The 20,165-nt window shown below is 41.5% G+C and overlaps 1 protein-coding gene across 2 annotated transcripts; it reads right to left on the bottom strand.

Annotated features, from left to right (window-relative positions):
• Positions 1-2,651: 2,651 nt before the first annotated feature.
• Positions 2,652-4,586, bottom strand: LOC122030014 (bHLH transcription factor RHL1-like). Of its 2 annotated transcripts, none has more exons than XM_042589166.1 (7): positions 4,046-4,586; positions 3,856-3,948; positions 3,633-3,764; positions 3,417-3,482; positions 3,280-3,345; positions 3,127-3,195; positions 2,652-3,047 (listed from the first exon to the last, which is right to left on the bottom strand). In XM_042589166.1, the coding sequence occupies exons 1-7, from the start codon at positions 4,532-4,534 to the stop codon at positions 2,709-2,711; spliced, it is 1,254 nt and encodes a 417-aa protein (XP_042445100.1). In that variant the 5' UTR covers positions 4,535-4,586; the 3' UTR covers positions 2,652-2,708. The 2 variants fall into 2 exon arrangements, with proteins under 2 accessions (XP_042445100.1, XP_042445099.1); XM_042589165.1 differs by having other exon boundaries at positions 3,856-3,951; positions 4,046-4,585.
• Positions 4,587-20,165: the final 15,579 nt, after the last annotated feature.

A 20,165-nucleotide genomic window follows, 5' to 3' on the forward strand; every position in this document is an offset into this window, starting at 1 on the left:
TTGATATTCATGCTATAAAATATTGTGTAGCAGGAAATTTCCATTGATGAAATTTCTTTAGTGGTTGGAGCAAGTGATAAAGAAATCATTGATACAGAAGAAACAGTTGCTTCAACTGTAATGCTGTCGCTACTTTCATACAGAGATGCTTTGGCTAATAGAGATACATCGAGGATTGCTGAAATTGAAGCCATTCTTGTTTCAATTGAAGATGAGAAGAACTCTCTTTAAGCTAAAATTGTTTCTCTATCTCAAGTGCTATCAACAGAAAGGGACCGAGTTCTTAAGATCAGTGCTGATATTGACAATTTTAGAAAAAAGACAGACAGACAGAGACTTTCTTTGATGACAAATGTGCACGGTGAAGTTATAGAGAGCTTATCGCCTGTTTTAGACAACTTCGAAAGAGCTTGCTTGTGTATCAGCAGTGGATTCCTACATGACTTATATCAGATTAAGAAAGAGGAAATAAGATATTTTATCTTGATTAATCATTAATTTATTATGATCTAGATTTCGAAACCCACCTAGAATTTAAAAGTTCTTGTTTCCTTAGTCCATATGAAACTATCTTCTGGGTATATGTTCTTGAGTGGGTATATGTTTTTCTTTGCTCACGGGTTTGTGATGCCAATTGAAGCTTCACGAGGTGATATGAGAGAGGAATCATCTGAATTTGAGAAAGGCATCATAATTCAAGAATTCCGTAAAGGTTACAGACTTGGAGAAAGATTGTTGGGCCCATCCATGGCGAAGGTTTCTGCAGGCACATGAAGATGGTGAAGCAAGCTGAAAACATAGAAGATCAGACCTTGGAAGATTCAATTCATGAAGAACATTTTCATTTTGATTAACTTGTAGAATCTCTTTTTTATAAGGAAACTTGAAAGAGTAAATTCTGTTTCACTTTCTTCTACATTGAAAATTTTGAAGTGGGCATATTGCTAATTACAAATGGAATAAGGGAGAGAATATAATATAATCAATTTTTTGGTCACAAAGTGAAACACTCACATGCTCCAAATTCATTACAACATTCATTAATGTTGTAAGTTTTTAGTTTGGATTTGTTTCTAGCAAACTAATAGTGTAAAATCCATCATATATAATTGCCTTCAAGTCAATACCATCGACCTTATTGATTGAGATATTTTATGCTTCCTAATGGAAACACATTTTGTTCTTAATAAGTTAAATAATGAGCATGAATTGAACATGAAAAGCAAAATACACCACTTAGGCTATGTTTAGTTGGGTGTAATGTAATCTAGCTTGTAATGTAATCAAATTTGTAATGTAATGTAATGTAATCTTGATTACATTACTACGTTTGGTAATGTAATGTATGTAATCTTTGATTATAAAGGTGATTATATTCTTTTGTTTGGTGTCCATAATTTTTTATAAGGAATGTAATTCATATTATTATAAAATGACAAAAATATCATGTGACCTCTATCGGCAGTCGCCACACCTCTGCCGGAGTTTGCGGCAGCCATCGGCAACCAGCTACCGCCGCCACCATCGGTCGCCGCAGCAGGCCACCGGCGGCCGGCGGCGACCGGCGGCGGCCGGCGACCGGCGGCGGCCGGCGACCGGCGGCGGCCGGCGGCGGCCGGCGGCCGGCGGCCGGCGGCGGCCGACGACCGGCGGCAGTCGGCGACCGGTGGCGGGCGACAACAGACTAGGGGTATATTCGACATTTAAACTTTGGTGAAACAATGACCTCGTAATGTAATCGAATTACATATCATTTGCTTTGTAATCCAGATTACAAATCTTCACTACCTTTTGTAATCCAGATTACATTACATTACAAGTTTTAAATCAAATCAAACAAAATAATCGACTTTATAATGTAATCTAGATTACATTACAAGGTGGATTACAGACTACCAAACACAACCTTAATGGAATAGTTAAACGATCTGATCGGATGATGAAGATAAAGTGCCATTTGAATAGGGAAAGTAATTAAGAATGAAAAGATAATGCATTTGAGATTCTTAATTACAAAATTAAAGAGAGGTTAATGCATAATGTATTAATTATTATTTATCAACAACATATTCATCCATCGTGGTATTAATTGGAACTTGGAACTTTGGATTCTCTGAACATCGAATGAGAAATATTTTTAAATTTCGATTTAGTGCGTTATTTTTAAAATTATAGAAAATAGAGAATAACATATTGTTCAGAAATGAAATAAAATAAAAATAATTATTCTTTATAAAATTAAATAAATATTTTTATAATTTTTATATTTTACTTTAGCCTCCAATTTAAAAATACTGATCTACTCAATGCCCACTAACGACCTGACAAATCCCACCATTATTACATTTTGATTTGTGTGGTTGTAGAACAAGTAAACTAATTAAAATGATAAACTCCAGTACGATTTAATTTAATTAATCATCAAGGAATAAGTGTTTATTAGTTAATGAGAAAACAAATGCTCATTGTTAACGTCCTTCTTCAGGTCAAAAGCAAAAGGTAAAGCTGATTGAATAAAGGGAAAGCGAATTGAATAAGAAAGTTTTTTTTTGTTGTTGTTGTTTAGAGAATTTATTTTTAAAACAAAAGAAAATTAAGCATTAAATTTCCAGTTCCAAGCATGATTTCGACGTCGTCTTCGATCTCCTTCCACTGTATTCTGTCTCCAAATCTACCAGATCGCTAACTTTTGTTGCAGCTGTTTGCTATCAAGGAGCGTAACCTCCGTCCTTGCCCCCGTCGGGGTCGGCGCTGCCGACATTGGACGACTGAACTGTCAGCACCGACATGCTCGGCGACGGAGGCGCATCGCCGGCTGCCGAATGGCGGAGGTTGAGACCGGGTGGAAGTTGAGGACGACAGGTAGCGGAGGAGATTGCGGAGGCGAGGGAGATGGGCATTAGGCAGAGTCCCTTCCCTTGCAGGTACTGCATCGCCGAGCCCATGTCTTCCTCCAGCAACTTCGCCACCTGATGCTCCGCCGCCGTCAGGCTCTCGTTATTGCTTCCCGGCGTCCCTGCTCCTCCTGATCTTCCGACTCCGCCGCTCTGATGTCAACATGCGCGTAGAAGAGTCATTTCGATGAAAAACTATCTCAAAACGAGCCGAGTTGAGAAAGATAAATACCTCCGAAGACCTGTCGGCGACGAGCGGGGCGACGGCCGCTGCTCCACCCAGCCTGCTCATGCTCAAGACCTGAACGCTAAATTGAATTACTTCCATTATCGCATAGAGAAGAGCATATCAATTGGACAAAGGAGAGATGAAGGGAATCGTTGCCTTGACTTGAAGCTGCAGAAATTTAACGTAGTCGATGATCTCGTCCAGCATCGATGCCTTATCCGTCTGCAGTTCATCGACGAATCAAACAAAAAGAGATACAAATTATTAATGCAGATTCCAGTGTGGCGAGGAACCTTGTTTCCGTTGGGCACCAATTCTTGCAGAGCTTTCATACGCTCTGCGATTCTCTCTCTCCGAAGCTGTCGTCGAAGAACAAAAAGAGGCACACAAAAAAAATGTCCCCAAGTTCGGGGCAGAGCAAAAGCCAAAGAACATAGAAGATAATTAACATGGAAAAAAGGAGAGAAAGTAGAAATCTGATTGAAAAATTATACAGACAGATGGCTTACTCTTTCGGCGATGCTGTGAGGATCCGTCGCCTGCCCTCTTCTGGCCCTCACCCTCGGCTTTGGTGGTGCAGTACCTCCTCCGGCGGCCCCCGAAGCAGGAGCCTGCCCCGTAGGAGTAGCAGCCCCGTAGTTCTGAAACAGTTCGAAAGAAATACCAGCTAATTAACATCCGAACGCTACTCTTGGATTGAAAGAGGGAAGCAAAATTGATGGTCATACAAACCTGGGGATGTTGGAGAACCTGCTGATGGAGAGGCGCTGGCGCCGCCCGCGGAAGCGATCCGGTACTGAATCCATCGTTGTACAACGCCTCGGCCTCCTTCCACGCGATTAAAAAATCGAAAAAAATTAGCCCAAAGGTAAAGGTTTTATTAGGGTAAAAAGAGATCATTTTTACAAGACGGAGGCCGTACGGTGGGATTGGGCGATTCGAACGGCGGATCGACGTCTCCTCGGGATCTGTCCCCGAAGACACCAGAAGTCGAAACCCCAGAGCCGCCGTTTCCGAGGGAGAGCGGTAGCCGGAGGAAGCCCCCAGGCTCGCCCCCGGAGGCTGCTCCCGGCGGATGCAACAGCATCTGCTCCCCGATCTGAAGTAGCATCGACGAGTCCGCCGGCGAGGCGCCGGGGTGGTGCATCCGGAGCCGCGAGGCGAGGAGAGACGACCCATCATACGGCGCCGCGTAGTTCAATCCCTCGCCGTCCGGCGACTCCTCCAGAGACTTCGGCCCCAAAATCGACCTGTTCCCCAACCCCAGCGGCCAGGCAGTCGGGGCGAAGCCCGACATCATCTGCTCGAAGAAATCATCATGTCCGGCGCCACCGCTGCCGTTCGGGAGCTCCAGCTGGAGCGCGGGATGCGACGACGCCATCCCTTCCATCTCCTCGCTGCTAGGCTGCATCGCCACCGCCGCCAGATCGCTCTTCTCGGTGGGAAGGAAGAAAGTGGTCGGCCATGATCCTCATTTATAATTTCGAGTCCAAACATGAACATTTTCTCTATCAATCTTAAATTACTATTAAAATTATATCTTCATTTATAAAATCCATGAAATTTAAAATAATTGTCTCATTATTATTATGAGATATGAAATTCAAATTTTGACATATAAATATCTCCCTCATTATTTTAAAAATTAATAGTTTTTCATTATTTATTTTTTTCGTGTTCGAGTAGTCACTATTCTAAAGACTAATAATCATTCATAATTTATCTTTTTCTTATTTACCTTGATACGGATTGACATTTAATATTGATTGAGATGGATTAACGGAGACGTAATCAACTTCTGTTACCATAAAATTTAAAATAATCAAAAAATGGGAGGATACCGGCACTTTTATAGTATGATATTGGACTGCAAACATGCTGAGTATTTAGAATATTACTAGTCAAAAGGCAAAATGCGGAAGAAGAGATAAAAGATACTACAAACAAACGTGCACATACAATGAGAATTAAAAATGAATGAATGAATGAAGAGTGGTGTGGTGGGATTGCACGAAGACTATCGATTCTAGTTTTCTAATTTATTTATTGTAAAAGATAATGTACTCGTGTTGTGGCACAGGGATGAATGTAGGCACGCTTGCAAAGTGGCAACACTCGTGTTAGTCGTTCGTTCATTTGAGACGGTGGACTGGGTTTTTGGGATTAGGTCGTCTGAATGTTGATGGGTGGCGTTCATCATCGTCCTTGTCTGTCTTCTTCTTTTGCGCCTGACAAACATATTAACTTTCCAACACATCCACTCGATGCTGTACTGAGAAATTAAACTGATTGCGTGCAGCTTTCTCAGCGCCATGGATGGCACCCAAAAGGCCAAAAGCCTGGCCTTGTAGGGTAGGCCGCTTGGCTCTTCGTCGAGGAACCTGTTCGACTTATCTTTTCGCATGGGAGATTTCATTTGTTAATAAAAATATCGTACAAGTTGAAATCTGATCTTAGAAGAGAAGATCAGATGACTTAAAATTGAACGAGCTTCAAATCTTATAAAAAGTTGAAGAGAATGGGAGATGATTTATAAAATTTATAAACAAAAAAAAAAAAGATGTGACCTTCTTTTAGAAGAATATTGAAAGGATCCAGCTGTTTAATTAGGTATCTGCAAGTTGTCATTTAATAAATGGAAAGAAAATAAGAATGAGTTAAATTTCATAATGGGTGCAGATAACGGTGTAGTGAATCTTGTGTTGGTTATTTAAACATATTCGAGTACTTCAATTTATATTTAATCATTTCTGATCTATATCTCCATAGAGATATTTACTTAAAATGTTAAAATATAAATTTTCATGATTGATTCGGTCTGAAATCTGAGTTAGACGAGGGGCAGGTGAGCTGTTGCGGACGTTGACGGAGGAGCGACTAAGATGTCTTTCTCGTACGTGCTTCTAAAAATGGACTCCTACGTGGTGTTGATGGACGATGATGACTACACCGGCAGTACTTGAGCTCTGCGCACACTCAGAAAGGCACACGAGTATTAAAGGTCAGAAACCAAGAAAAAAGTCCCCGGAGCAGACCCTCCGACGCTCAAGTCAGGTATTTTTCCCCAGAAAAACAGTGTACGGAGAAGAAGAAAAGTAGAAGACAAGTGCGAATGTGCGAGAGAGCGTACTTGCGTGAGGGAGAGGACCTCCCTTTTTATATGACAGCGCGTACCTTCTGGAGTGTGACTGATGTCAGAAAATGTCGGGTGTCAGGCCTTGACGAGTGATGGAGGACACGTGGCATTCTCCTGTAGCCTGAAGGAAGGTTCAATTCGTAGGTGACTGCAGACCATTGGAATATCCTCTGACACTTGGCAGTTATTCTCTGACAAGCGATTACGATTCTCTGACCTTGTTGTCTTGTAGGGTTCTTCTTCCTGACCGGGAAGGAGTAGGACAGCCTAGGATGACCAGTCGAGTGTAACCCCTGGACTAGACCTTGGGAGGCCGAGGCTGTCGAGAGATAGTCCCAGCGCTGGCCAGGAGCAGGCTAACCGAGAGCTCTAGCTTACTAGGAGTATCGGGTTTACGTATCGCCTGACCGTGAGGGCCCAACCCGTCAAATCCTGGTCAGGTATCATCCGACTGTCTACCCAGGTGTTTCAGGTCTGGAATCCCGGCCTGTTGGAACCCGATCGGGAATCAGGTTGCTGACATCGTTCCCAACCTGTTGATCGTCACGTCTCCTTGACTTTTGATTATCACATACCTTTGACTTCTGACTGTCACGTATCCTTGATTTCTGACTGTCACATCCTCTTGACTTATGACTGTCACACCCCCTTGACTTTTGACTACAACGTCTTCATCGGACCCCATCATCATGCACCGTATCAATGATCAAGATCACTTGAATACCTCAAGTCGAAGAAAACTTAAAATTAAGCTGTAATAAAAGCTTCATTGACATATCTATATATAGAGAGAATCATGCGAAGTTTTACAGCAGGTCACTTTAATGGACTAATTACCATAATTAATATCCGCATTTAACTCTCGACATCCTAATATCTCTAGGTAGTGAAGAATAGCTGCTTAGATAAACTAAAGAGTATGACATGTACTAGTCTTACAGAATTAATGATGTCTAAACATATCAATTCGTAGGCTAAGAAATATTTTAATATATTCATAATTACACATGTAGAGATGCTCACTAATCGTGATACAATCATAAGTTCTCCCATACTATGAATCGTATTATGGACATTCAGTAAATGAGTTTAAGATTCAATCAAACACATATAGAATATACACTCAAATAGTGAATTTTTATTTATCCAATAAATAGTACATACCATAAGATGATTGTCGTAGGACGCCTCTGAAATATAATATACTCCCACTTTGTCTAATGTCAATCAATATGATATCCAATATCATACGCTTGAACGTGACTCTAAAACTTACTCTGTGATAGAGTCTTTGTCAAAAGATCTACTAGATTTCTTTTAGTGGAGATCTTCTTGATTTGTATTTCTTTCCTACTAATAATTCTCCAAATAAATGATAGAGACGAAACACATATTTAGATTGTTGATGAGACCTAGATTCCTTCGCCTGTGCGATAGCTCCATTGGTGTTGCAGTAAATTGGTAATGCTTCAACAATGGTCGAAACCACTCCAAGTTTAGAGATGAACTTCTTGATCTAAACCGCTTCTTTTTGCTACTTTAGAAGCTGCAATGTATTCTTCCTCTGTGGTAGAATCAACAATGATGTCTTGGTTGGAACTCTTCCAACTTATCGTATCTCCATTTAATATGAATATGTATCCAAACTGAGACTTGGAGTCATCCTTGTTTGTCTGAAAATTGACATTTGAATACCCGCATGTTACCATATCACTATCTTCATATATCAAGAACACATCCTTAGTTCTTCTTAAGTACTTTAGGATTGTCTTGACAGTCATCTAATAATTTATATCTAGATCTGACAGGTATTTACTTGTGACACTCGAAATATATGATACATCGAGTCTTATACATAACATACAATAAATGATAGATCTCATCGCTAACGTATAGAGTATCTTACTCATGCAAATCATCTCATCTTCTGTGCATGGACACTTGAACTTCGAAAGGTGAATCTCATGCTTCATGGATATAAAATCTTTCTTGGATTCATCCATACTAAATCACTTTAGCACTCGTCTATATATGTAGATTGCGAAAGAACAAACAACCGTTTCGATCTATCCCTATAGATCTTAATTTTGAGGATATAGGTCACTTCTCTCATGTCTTTCTTAGACAATGTTTTGGACAACCAAACTTTGACTGACTATATAACTATCACGGTGTTCCTTATGAACAATATGTCATCAAGATACAACACTAGAAACACGACTGCACACCTACCAATCTTTTTGTACACACAAGATTCATCAGGATTTTGTGAGAAATCAACTCTTTAATTACCTCATCAAAACAGATATTTCAACTCTTGGATGCTTGCTTTAGTTCATAAATAAACCGTTGAAGCTTGCATATTTTATTTCTTTCAAGAGATGTAAAACCCTCAAGCTATATATGTTGGAACCCCAAGGTTGGTTTTGGTGTGACCAACAAGTTAAGTTAGGTCCTGTCTGTTTCTAACATGATGTCTAAGTGTGCAGGGGCTTAGGAGCACAGGTACTTGAGCGGAAGACGCAGCTAGCGAGAAGGACGGCACGCGGTGCGTCCGAGGGACGAGGTGCTGCGGAAGAGTACACCGGCGGACGAGAAGGAAGTGCGCGCGGTGGTTCCGAGGTACGAAAGCCGGAGCGGAAGATTGCTCGGGGAGCAAGAGACGCAGCTGGCGCGAAGGTCGGCACGGGGTGCGACCGAGGGACAAAGTCTGCGGATGAGTACGCCGGTGGACGAGAAGGGACACGCGGCAATTCCGAGGGACGAGAAGCCGGAGGGAAGCACGCTCGAGAAGACCGGAAGATGGGTTCGGGTGAGCCCTATTCCGGATGTCAGAGATCACCCAAGCAAGCGGAGCCGGAGCAGAAAGACCCGGACCAGAGGTGAGCTGAACCGGAGAAGAGAGCACGGACCAAAAGTCAATTGGGTTGACTTTTGGGTCCGGGGCGCCCGGAGCTGTCCGGGGCGCCCGGAACTGTCCGGGGCGCCCGGAAGTGACTTTTTCTCAAGATCGAGATTTGTCTCGATCCAACCGTTGGGGGATAAATTTTATCCCCCCCAGGGCGCCCGGAACCCTTTCAGGCGCCCCGACCAAGGCTATAAATATAGCCTTGGTCCAGAAGCTTTTCAACAATCACGATCATTCTATTTCCAAACACTTGTATGCTTTAGTTGTAGTTAAGCTTCTGTTTTCTGTGCCTAAACGCTGTAAGAGGCTTCTTCGCCTGAAAGAGTTTTTGAGTTTAATCTTCCTTGGATTAACAACCACATCGGTTGTAACCAAGTAAACATCTGGTGCCTCGTCTTTTCTTTTATGCTTTTATTTATCTGCTTAATTCATTTTACAAGTGTTAGCTTAATCGTTCGAGGAAGGGTTGTTTGTTTTTAATTGACAGGTTATTTACCAACCCTTCTAACCGGCCCAACGGTCCTAGAAGTGGTATCAGAGCCGAGACGCCTCAGAAGGACTAACCGCCGTCTGAAGCAACAATGGCCGGAGCTAGCGACTACCCACCAACATTCGAGGGGGAGCTTTCTTCATGGAAGCAACAAATGAAGATATTTCTTAACTCTGATATTGGTATTTCTCTAATAATGAAAACAGGTTATGAAGCACCGAACAACATGAACGGAGAGAAAATCGGCATACGCCTCTGGAACGAGAAGCAACGTGAAGAGTCCATGGCGAATGCTCGGGCAGAGTTTCACATTCTAAGCGCAATACCAACTAAAGATTTCGACAGAGTCGGAGAGTACAAAAGCGCGAAAGAACTTTGGGAAAAGTTCTTAATGCTCTATGAAGAACCAGTTGAAGTCGTCTCCTCAATAGACATCGAGCCGTCATCAGAAGAATCCGAGACGGAAGAAATTACCAAGACAGCCCCAACAACCGAAGTACATCCCGAGATCGATGAAGGGGAGAATCTTCGGAAGAAATTAATTCGATAGGGGGAGAACCAACGGCCGACGAGGTAAGTAAAGTATGGCCTCTACCCTCTGAACAACTGGTTCAATTAATCAAATTACCTGAAGATTTTTGCGAACCAAAATTTGAATTATCGAAAGAACTTTTTGGATTAAAAAATCTTCGATCGAATAATTGTTGCAAATTACAAAATATTTTTACGAAAGAATTATGCAACTTAGAAATATTATAGAAAACTTTTTCTGGATCTAAAAATTTCGAATTACAAATTACTTTACTAAAAAAGTTTTGTGAATTAGAAATTGATTCATCAAACAAAATTTTCAGATTAAGAAATCTATTATTAATAGATTCCTACAAACTCTTATTGTTAAAAAATTCTTGCAAATTACAAAATATTCCTTCAAACGAATTTTGCACATTGCCGAAAGAATTTTTTATATTGTCGAAAAATTTTATCAAGTTAAAATCTATGCCATTTGAATATTTCTGTGAAATTGAAATTCAAAAAATAATAGAAATTAACATGATACAAATTTTTGCATGTATAATCTTTGTGGCGTTAAATCTAAAAAAGATTGATTTAAGAAATTATGATAAGTTAAAATAGAAATTTAAACTTTCTGATAAATAGAATTAAGAACTAAATAAATAAATAAATGCATAGAAATTTTTTAAATATTTAAACTTTCTTGCATAAAAGTCTTTTGGGCTTAGAAAGTTTTTTTTAACTTAGAAACTTTTCAAAAAGCTATTGTTGACTTAGAAATATTTTAACAGATAACGTTTCAAAATTTTCTAAGTCTTTAAACCCTTAGAATTTTAAACCCCATTTTATTGTGATCAAAGGGGGAGAAGAAGAAGTATAAGTCTAGGGGGAGGTAGAGAAAATTGAAAATTAAAATTTTCTGTTGAAATTTAATTTTTTCTATCTTATTGCACTTAATTGCAATATAAGTTAGTTTATGTTTTATGTCTATTTTTTTCCTTAGCTTAACTTGGGTTGATCACACCAAAAAGGGGGAGATTGTTGGAACCCCAAGGTTGGTTTTGGTGTGACCAACAAGATAAGTTAGGTCCTGTCTGTTTCTAACCTGATGTCTAAGTGTGCAGGAGCTTAGGAGCACAGGTACTCGAGCGGAAGACGCAGCTAGCGAGAAGGACGGCACGCGGTGCGTCCGAGGGACGAGGTGCTGTGGAAGAGTACACCGGCGGACGAGAAGGAAGTGCGCGCAGTGGTTCCAAGGTACGAAAGCCGGAGCGGAAGATTGCTTGGGGAGCAAGAGACGCAGCTAGCGCGAAGGTTGGCACGGGGTGCAACCGAGGGACGAAGTCTGCGGATGAGTACGCTGGTGGACGAGAAGGGGCACGCGGCAATTCCGAGGGACGAGAAGCCGGAGGGAAGCACGCTCGAGAAGACCGGAAGATGGATTCGGGTGAACCCTATTTCGGATGTCAGAGATCACCCAAGCAAGCGGAGCCGGAGCAGAATGACCCGGACCAGAGGTGAGCTGAACCGGAGAAGAGAGCACGGACCAAAAGTCAATTGGGTTGACTTTTGGTTCCGGGGCGCCCGGAGCTGTCCGGGGCGCCCGGAAGTGACTTTTTCACAAGATCGAGCTTTGACTCGATCCAACTGTTGGGAGATAAATTTTATCCCCCCCAGGGCGCCCGGAACCCTTTCAGGTGCCCCGACCAAGGCTATAAATATAGCCTTGGTCCAGAAGCTTTTCAACAATCACGATCATTCTATTTCCAAACACTTGTATGCTTTACTTGTAGTTAAGCTATACTACGAGATATACTAACTAAAGGTCTAGTAGGATACTCGAAATACTATACTATGGTATTATCTTATTAATGCATAGGCATGAGCCTATATAACAAGTAAGGGTCTACTTAGATACTCGGTATCTTATACTACGATATAATCCTACTAATATATAGGCAGAAAATAGACAACCAGGTCTTCAACATACTAGTCAACCAATCTCATCAAGAGAATACTAGTCATCTAGTATTAATATCTCAACTAATTTCATGGTATCATCACACATATAATAAACAACTAGTCAAGATCAAGTAATCCTAGAGGTTGATCTGAAAGGAAAAGCCTAGAGGAATACGCTAACCTTCTACTAGGGATGATTCCCATCAAGTATAGGTTAGCACCATCTCACTAATATATATGCCCTCACTAGTATAAAACTATACTACATATAACATTAATGCACTACAGGCATAAGCCTAAGTATATAACCGTATTATAATACAAATTCACGAACATAAGCTATGAGCCTAAATAATAACACAGGTCTATTAGGATACTTAATATCCTACACCACGGTATGAAATAACAAACTAAAGTTTAGGAAGATGCACGATATCCTATACTGCAGTATGATAATCCCCACAATAAATACAAACTCAAATCATCTACAAAGGAATCTAGCAGAATATCCAACATCCTACACTATGGTATGGTAATATCATGCATATCTATAAACTCGATCATGAATATCAAACATGACTGCATAGCTATCAACAATAGTTCAAGATATAAGAACAAACAATAAGATATCAAATTCAGGAGTGATATAGGATAGACTTAAGGTAAGCTAGTAACTGCAACCTCATCAAAACATGGCAATTGTTAGGACCGAAAAGTAGCTAGAAGGGGGGGGGGGGTAAATAGCTCTTCGCGTGCTCGTTGCTCGGCGTTGCTTGTTTCTTCAAGGATGCGCAGCGAAAATACAAAGAAACAAATACAAACACGCTAACACTTGGATTTTACTTGGTATCCACCTCCAAGGGAGGTGACTAATCCAAGGATCCACACAACGCACACACCCTCCACTAATGAAACTCTCCTTTATGGTAACTACCAAGGGCGGAGAAGCCCTACAAGACTCAATACAAGAAGAAGAAAGGGTAGTAAAGAAATACAAGCTTACAAGCATACAATGAGTGCACAAACCCTAACCCTAGTTTCTTCTTCTTGCTTTGATCCGCCTCTTGACTTGGAAGAGCCTCCAAGAACTTTCAAGAACTGGCGATCTCGAGCTTGAGAAGAGTTATGGAGGAGCTGGTGAAGATCTGAAATGAATCTGTGAAGTTATGTTGAAGGAATCGCACGCCAACAGCTATAAACGACGCCAACGGTCGAATCCCAATCGATTGGATTGCTTTCAATCGATCGGGGAGGCTTTGGATCGATCCACGGATCGATCCAGAGCGCCTCTGTGCTCTGGAAAAATGCCTGGATCGATCCACGGATCAATCCAGCGCTTATCGCGCGAAGCAGTAGCGTCCCAATCGATCCACTGATCGATTGGGACCTCTGGATCGATCCACGGATCGATCCAGAGAGGTTCTGTTCGCGGGGACTCACCGGATCGATCGGCGGATCGATCCAGATCTTCTGGATCGATCCACTGATCGATCCAGATCTGCTGGATCGATCCACGGATCAATCCAAACCTGCTGGATCAATCGGCTGATCAATCCAGATCTTGGTTTTTGCCCAAAACCAAGTCTAAAGCCCCCTAAACCAACATCTGGTCAACCATGACTTGTTGGTACATAAGACCTAGCATCCGGTCACCCTTGACCAGCTAGGACTCTCTCACCAAGTGTCTGGTCAATCCCTTTGACCCACTTGGACTTTTCTCTTCTTGCCAAGTATCCGGTCAGTCCCTCTGACCTACTTGGACTTTTCTTTCTCGTGCCAAGTATCCGGTCAATCCCTTTGACCTACTTGGACTCTCACCAGATGTCTGGTCAACCTTGACCCATTTGGATTTTTCTTGCCTGGCTTCACTCACCAGGACTTTCCCAATTGCCTAGCTTCACTCACTAGGTCTTTCACCTGGCTTCACTCACCAGGATTTTCCTCCTTCCTAGCTTCACTCACTAGGACTTCCCAATTGCCTAGCTTCACTCACTAGGTCTTTCACCTGGCTTCACTCACCAGGATTTTCCTCCTACCTAGCTTCACTAACTAGGACTTCCCAGTCAAGTATCCGGTCATCCTTGACCTACTTGACTCTTCTTCAATCAACCTTGCATTGTCAAACATCGAAACCCAAACCAAGACTCAAGCTTGGTCAACCAGGTCAACCTTGACCTGAGGGATGTTGCACCAACAATCTCCCCCTTTTTGATGTTTGACAATACCAACACTATCACTTACAATACCACATATAAGTTAGGCTAATCCCATAGCCTAAACCTTCTTCATGCCACTAGGTAATGAATACATAAGTTAAGCCCTTCATTCTCCCCCTAAGAGGGCAAACTCCCTCTAGGTAATGAAAGCCTAACTTACTCCCTTTCATTCTCCTCCTATTGGCACACATCAAACCATCTTTGAGCACACATCAACCCGTGCCTCAATTTTGGGCACTCTTCAACAAATGCCCCATTGTTGAAAACTCTCCCCCTGAAGAGTTGTTCATCGTTGTTCACAACTTCACTCGTTGTGACCAACACGATAATGAAGGTGACATACCCTTCATTAACCTTAACCCTACATTCTCCCCCAATGTAGGCAAATGCCCATCCTTGAGCATTATCCACTTGAAGCCACTTGAACAATGAGGATATCCACTCCCCATTAAAGTTCAAACGCTCAACCTTGAGCATGTTCTTAACGGAAGGTTGACCACCTTCTAAGGTTCATGAAAAATAATTTTTATGTCTTTAAAGAGTCCCTCCCCCTAAAGACATGATGGTAACTTCTGTCATTGCACCAACAATGACTTGGAATCCCCAAAACTTTAGGAAACCCAATTTTAGAAGTTTTGAGGTTCAAATATTCAAAATTTGAAACAAATCTCAACCTAAACTTCAACTTAGCCTTCCTTAACCAATCCATCCTTGTTTTCCACACGAAAACACCCTTTTTATGTATACAAATGTATTTTCAGGGGTTTGGAATGGTTACCTAGACTAAAATAGGTTCAAAATGCTGAAAATAAGCTTTCCCAGCCAAAATCAGCATCTTTGATCGATTGGAGTTGGGTTCCAATCGATTGAACCCTGCTGAATCTATCCACCGATCGATTCAGTATTCTTGGATCGATCGGCTGATCGATCCAGCGAGCTTCTGCTCGCTAGAATTGCCTTCTGAATCGATCCACTGATCGATTCAGACACTCCAATCGATCCATGGATCGATCGGAGCTCTGATAGTTGCTGAATTTCAAATTCAGCCAACTTCAGAAACCCCTAGAAAATTCTACAAAAATTCAAAAATCATGAAATTTCGTGTAGACATTATTTAGGGCATACTTTATCATGGAAAAATAGTTTTTGTGAAAATATATCATATCTTCAAAGATTGACACAAGCTTGAAAACTTGCTAAAACTTTAGCGTTTTCTTCAAGTTCGTGTCTAACTATTCAATGGTGATTACTATCAAAAGATAGCCTTCACCAAGGTTTTCCAAAAGTCTTTTAAAATAATTTTCAAAACCAATATCCCATTACATTCCTTGGGCTTAATGCACATGACTTGTACATTAGCTTTCCCAATGATGGGAAAACACATAACTATGTGTTTTGATGAACCTAAAACTCAAAAGAATGCACTAAATCAACATGTTGAGTTTTGTTCATCATCCTAACATCTCACTTGTATCTATTGTGGACAAAACACATACAAGTCATCTTATAGGTCTTTGTGAGATGTAAAATTTGGTTTTGTCCTATTCTAGGGATCATGCATATCTATCTAGGCATTTTAGAGATATTAGACATCCACCCAGGATGTCACTTGTTAATAAGTGTTGTTAAATGACATTTGTCCTTAATTACAAGGAATTAAACTTAATGCATGATTATGTTATGGCATACATCAAAAGGAAATAATTTTCAAAAGAAAATATCCTATAACTACATGATGTATGAATGTTATGGCATGGTATTTTTGGATTTTTCATAATAAAACATGAATGAAAAAAAAAACCATGATGTCATGGCATATAATGGGCAAACAATCATCGCAAGATTCAGCATAAATAAAATATACCTAAATTACTTTTCTAAGTATCCTTACCCACTTAGCTAACCCCACTTGTTTTAACTTAAAACGTTAAACCTAGATTGCCCTAAATACTTCAAAGAAATGCCAAAACCTAAATTGACATTTCTATTTCTCTTGATTTGTTTATGCCACTTAAAAATTAAGCATATCCTCAAATGTTGGCATATTCCATTTTTCCTCAAGAATAATCACATAAATCAAGGCCCGGATTACCTTAAATTTCTAAGAGAATACCAAAATCCCAACTTGGTATTTCTCTAGGTTCTCTCAATTTATGTCATTTAAGATAAAATCAATTTTTCCACCATTAGGCACATTTTACTCTTCCAAAGAGTAAATGATAATTTCATTTCATTTTCAAAGGTTAACAAAAACCTTGAAAATACTCCTTGAGTGTCAATTTCTTCAAAGTTAGGTTAACTACCCTTCTTCTTAGAGTTGACACTCTCTAACCCATCTATGGGGTAGAGAAGATGTTCCTAGGAACCCAACACCTATTGGTGCTCCTTGGATGCTCTAGGTACTCACTAGGGATATCTTCCCTAGATACCTTCCTAATGACCTTGTTGGGCTTTTTAGAAGCCTTGGTCACATTTTCTAGGTCAACTCTAGGGATAGCCTCCCTTGTGGCCTTGTTAGTGACTTTCTTAGACTTCTTAGAAGTCTTGGTCACTTTGGTTGCAAAGATACTTCTAGGGATATCTTCCCTTGTATCCTTGACTTGACCTCTAGACTTAGGGTTTGTTCCATAACTATATGGAACCCTATGATAACTAGGCACATCCTTTTTAGCTTTGGGTTTGTATCCCAAACCTCTATGGTCATTGGATGGCTTTTGTACCCCTAAACGTAGGTTATGCTCATTTTGCCCTAATAGGATATTTTCCATCCTTTTTAGGGTCTTTTCCATTTTATCAAGCCTTGACCTCAAGACTTGATTTTCTATCATTAAATCCTTAGATTTTGAATTTTTATTACATCCATGAGCATTTTTGTTTCTAGGCTTGTAGCTAAAATCCTTAGAGTTCTTGCCTAGACTTTTACCTACTTTCCTAGCCTTAGGTGTAGTAGTTTTAGCATGAAAAGCTATATGTTTTTCCTTAATGCTATCATGCTTCCTATTTTCATGGTAAATAGTATTAAAATGATATAAATTAGAACTATCATGCTTTTTACCATAATTTAAAGGAGTAGGCTCAATGAAAGTTACCTTTCTTTTTACCTTGGAGGCTCCCCCTTGACTAGTGCCTCCTTGAGCCTTGACCATCTTCTTCCCCTTGGGGCATTGACTTCGGTAATGCCCTTTTTGTTGACACAAGAAGCACACAATGTGCTCCTTGCTCTTCTTTGTCCCGGGGGTGGTCTCCTTGAGCTTCTCCTTGCCCTTTTGTGTCACTTGACCCTTCTTCTTGGCCAAGTTGGGACACTTGCTCTTGTAGTGCCCACTTTCCCTACACTCAAAACATATTATATGATTTTTATTTTTAATTGAAACATTTATACCTTCTTGTGTAGGGATGACACTTGTTCCTCCATTTGATATTTCTTGAATTTTGGAGGTGGCACCATCTTCTTCTTCTTCACTTGACCCGGATGTGGAGGCTTCTCCTTCTTCTTGATCCGGTGTCACCAAGAGTTGCTCCCCCTCAATCCTAGAGGTGGAGGCTTCACCTTCTTCTTCATCCTTTTGTACATGAAACAAGGAATATGCTCCTTCCTTGCTTTTTTGATTACACTCCCTTGAGAATGAAGCTTCTTGGATTTCCTCTTCTTCGGAAGTTGAGCATCTCTCAACTTCGGAGTCCTCCTCTTGATCTTGCTCCAATGAGTCACCCTCTTTGGATTCTTCTTGGTTAGGTACAGTGGAGGGGATCTCTTCATGAAGCTTGGCCAATTTGCTCCATAAATCCTTTGCATCTTCAAATTCTCTAATTTTGCAAAGGATGGTGCTTGGCAATAAATTTACCAAAAGCTTGGTCACTTTGTCATTGGCCTCGCACCTTTGGACTTGCTCCGAGCTCCATTTGCTTTTCTTGAGAAGCTTGCCCTTGAAGTTTGTTGGAGCTTCAAATCCTTCCATTAGAGCAAACCATTGCTCTATCTCCATCATAAGAAAGTTTTCGATTCTTGATTTCCAAGAATCGAAGCTCGTGGAAGTGTATAGTGGAGCCACCCTCGTGTCGAATCCGAGCCCATCTCGGAATTCCATTGTAGAAGTTGAGCTTTTGAATTTCTTTGACTTTGACAATTTTGCTTCAACTTCTTCACCCTCTAGCTCTTCTTGTTATGCTTGACCCTTCCGGCGATGATTCTGGTGAAGAGCGGCCTCGCTCTGATACCACTTGTTAGGACCGAAAAGTAGCTAGAGGGGGGGGGGGGGGGGGGGGGGAATAGCCCTTCGCGTGCTCGTTGCTCGGCGTTGCTTGTTTCTTCAAGGATGCGCAGCGGAAATACAAAGAAACAAATACAAACACACTAACACTTGGATTTTACTTGGTATCCACCTCCAAGGGAGATGACTAATCCAAGGATCCACACAACGCACGCACCCTCCACTAATGAAACTCTCCTTTATGGTAACTACCAAGGGCGGAGAAGCCCTACAAGACTCAATACAAGAAGAAGAAAGGGTAGTAAAGAAATACAAGCTTACAAGCATACAATGAGTGCACAAACCCTAACCCTAGTTTCTTCTTCTTGCTTTGATCCGCCTCTTGACTTGGAAGAGCCTCCAAGAACTTTCAAGAACTGGCGATCTCGAGCTTGAGAAGAGTTGTGGAGGAGCTGGTGAAGATCTGAAATGAATCTGTGAAGTTATGTTGAAGGAATCGCACGCCAACAGCTATAAATGACGCCAACGGTCGAATCCCAATCGATTGGATTGCTCCCAATCGATCGGGGAGGCTTTGGATCGATCCACGGATCGATCCAGAGCGCCTCTGTGCTCTGGAAAAATGCCTGGATCGATCCACGGATCAATCCAGCGCTTATCGTGCGAAGCAGCAGCGTCCCAATCGATCCACTGATCGATTGGGACCTCTGGATCGATCCACGGATCGATCCAGAGAGGTTCTGTTCACGGGGACTCACCGGATCGATCGGCGGATCGATCCAGATCTGCTGGATCGATCCACGGATCAATCCAAACCTGCTGGATCAATCCACGGATCAATCCAAACCTGCTGGATCAATCGGCTGATCAATCCAGATCTTGGTTTTTGCCCAAAACTAAGTCTAAAGCCCCCTAAACCAACATCTAGTCAACCATGACTTGTTGGTACATAAGACCTAGCATCCGGTCACCCTTGACCAGCTCGGACTCTCTCACCAAGTGTCTGGTCAATCCCTTTGACCCACTTGGACTTTTCTCGTCTTGCCAAGTATCCGGTCAGTCCCTCTGACCTACTTGGACTTTTCTTTCTCGTGCCAAGTATCCGGTCAATCCCTTTGACCTACTTGGACTCTCACTAGATGTCTGGTCAACCTTGACCCATTTGGATTTTTCTTGCCTGGCTTCACTCACCAGGATTTTCCCAATTGCCTAGCTTCACTCACTAGGTCTTTCACCTGGCTTCACTCACCAGGATTTTCCTCCTTCCTAGTTTCACTCACTAGGACTTCCCAATTGCCTAGCTTCACTCACTAGGTCTTTCACCTGGCTTCACTCACCAGGATTTCCCTCCTGCCTAGCTTCACTCACTAGGACTTCCCAGTCAAGTATCTGGTCATCCTTGACCTACTTGACTCTTCTTCAATCAACCTTGCATTGTCAAACATCGAAACCCAAACCAAGACTCAAGCTTGGTCAACCAGGTCAACCTTGACCTGAGGGATGTTGCACCAACAGCAATAAATAATCATACACTATAATCAAAGCTATCAAGAAGATAAGCAGGATTTACCCACCTCAAATATAGGGTGTCCTATCTCTTGGA

This window comes from Zingiber officinale, chromosome 10B, assembly GCF_018446385.1.
Source record: "Zingiber officinale cultivar Zhangliang chromosome 10B, Zo_v1.1, whole genome shotgun sequence".
Lineage (NCBI taxonomy): Eukaryota > Viridiplantae > Streptophyta > Magnoliopsida > Zingiberales > Zingiberaceae > Zingiber > Zingiber officinale.

Coding starts and splice junctions, on each gene's coding strand:
- LOC122030014 (XM_042589165.1), bottom strand. CDS start 4,534: ATGCAGCCTAGCAGCGAGGAGATGGAAGGGATGGCGTCGTCGCATCCC. Junction 3,952..4,045: donor TCGAATCGCCCAATCCCACC/GTACGGCCTCCG, acceptor ATCGCGTGGAAG/GAGGCCGAGGCGTTGTACAA. Junction 3,346..3,416: donor TGGTGCCCAACGGAAACAAG/GTTCCTCGCCAC, acceptor GATGAACTGCAG/ACGGATAAGGCATCGATGCT.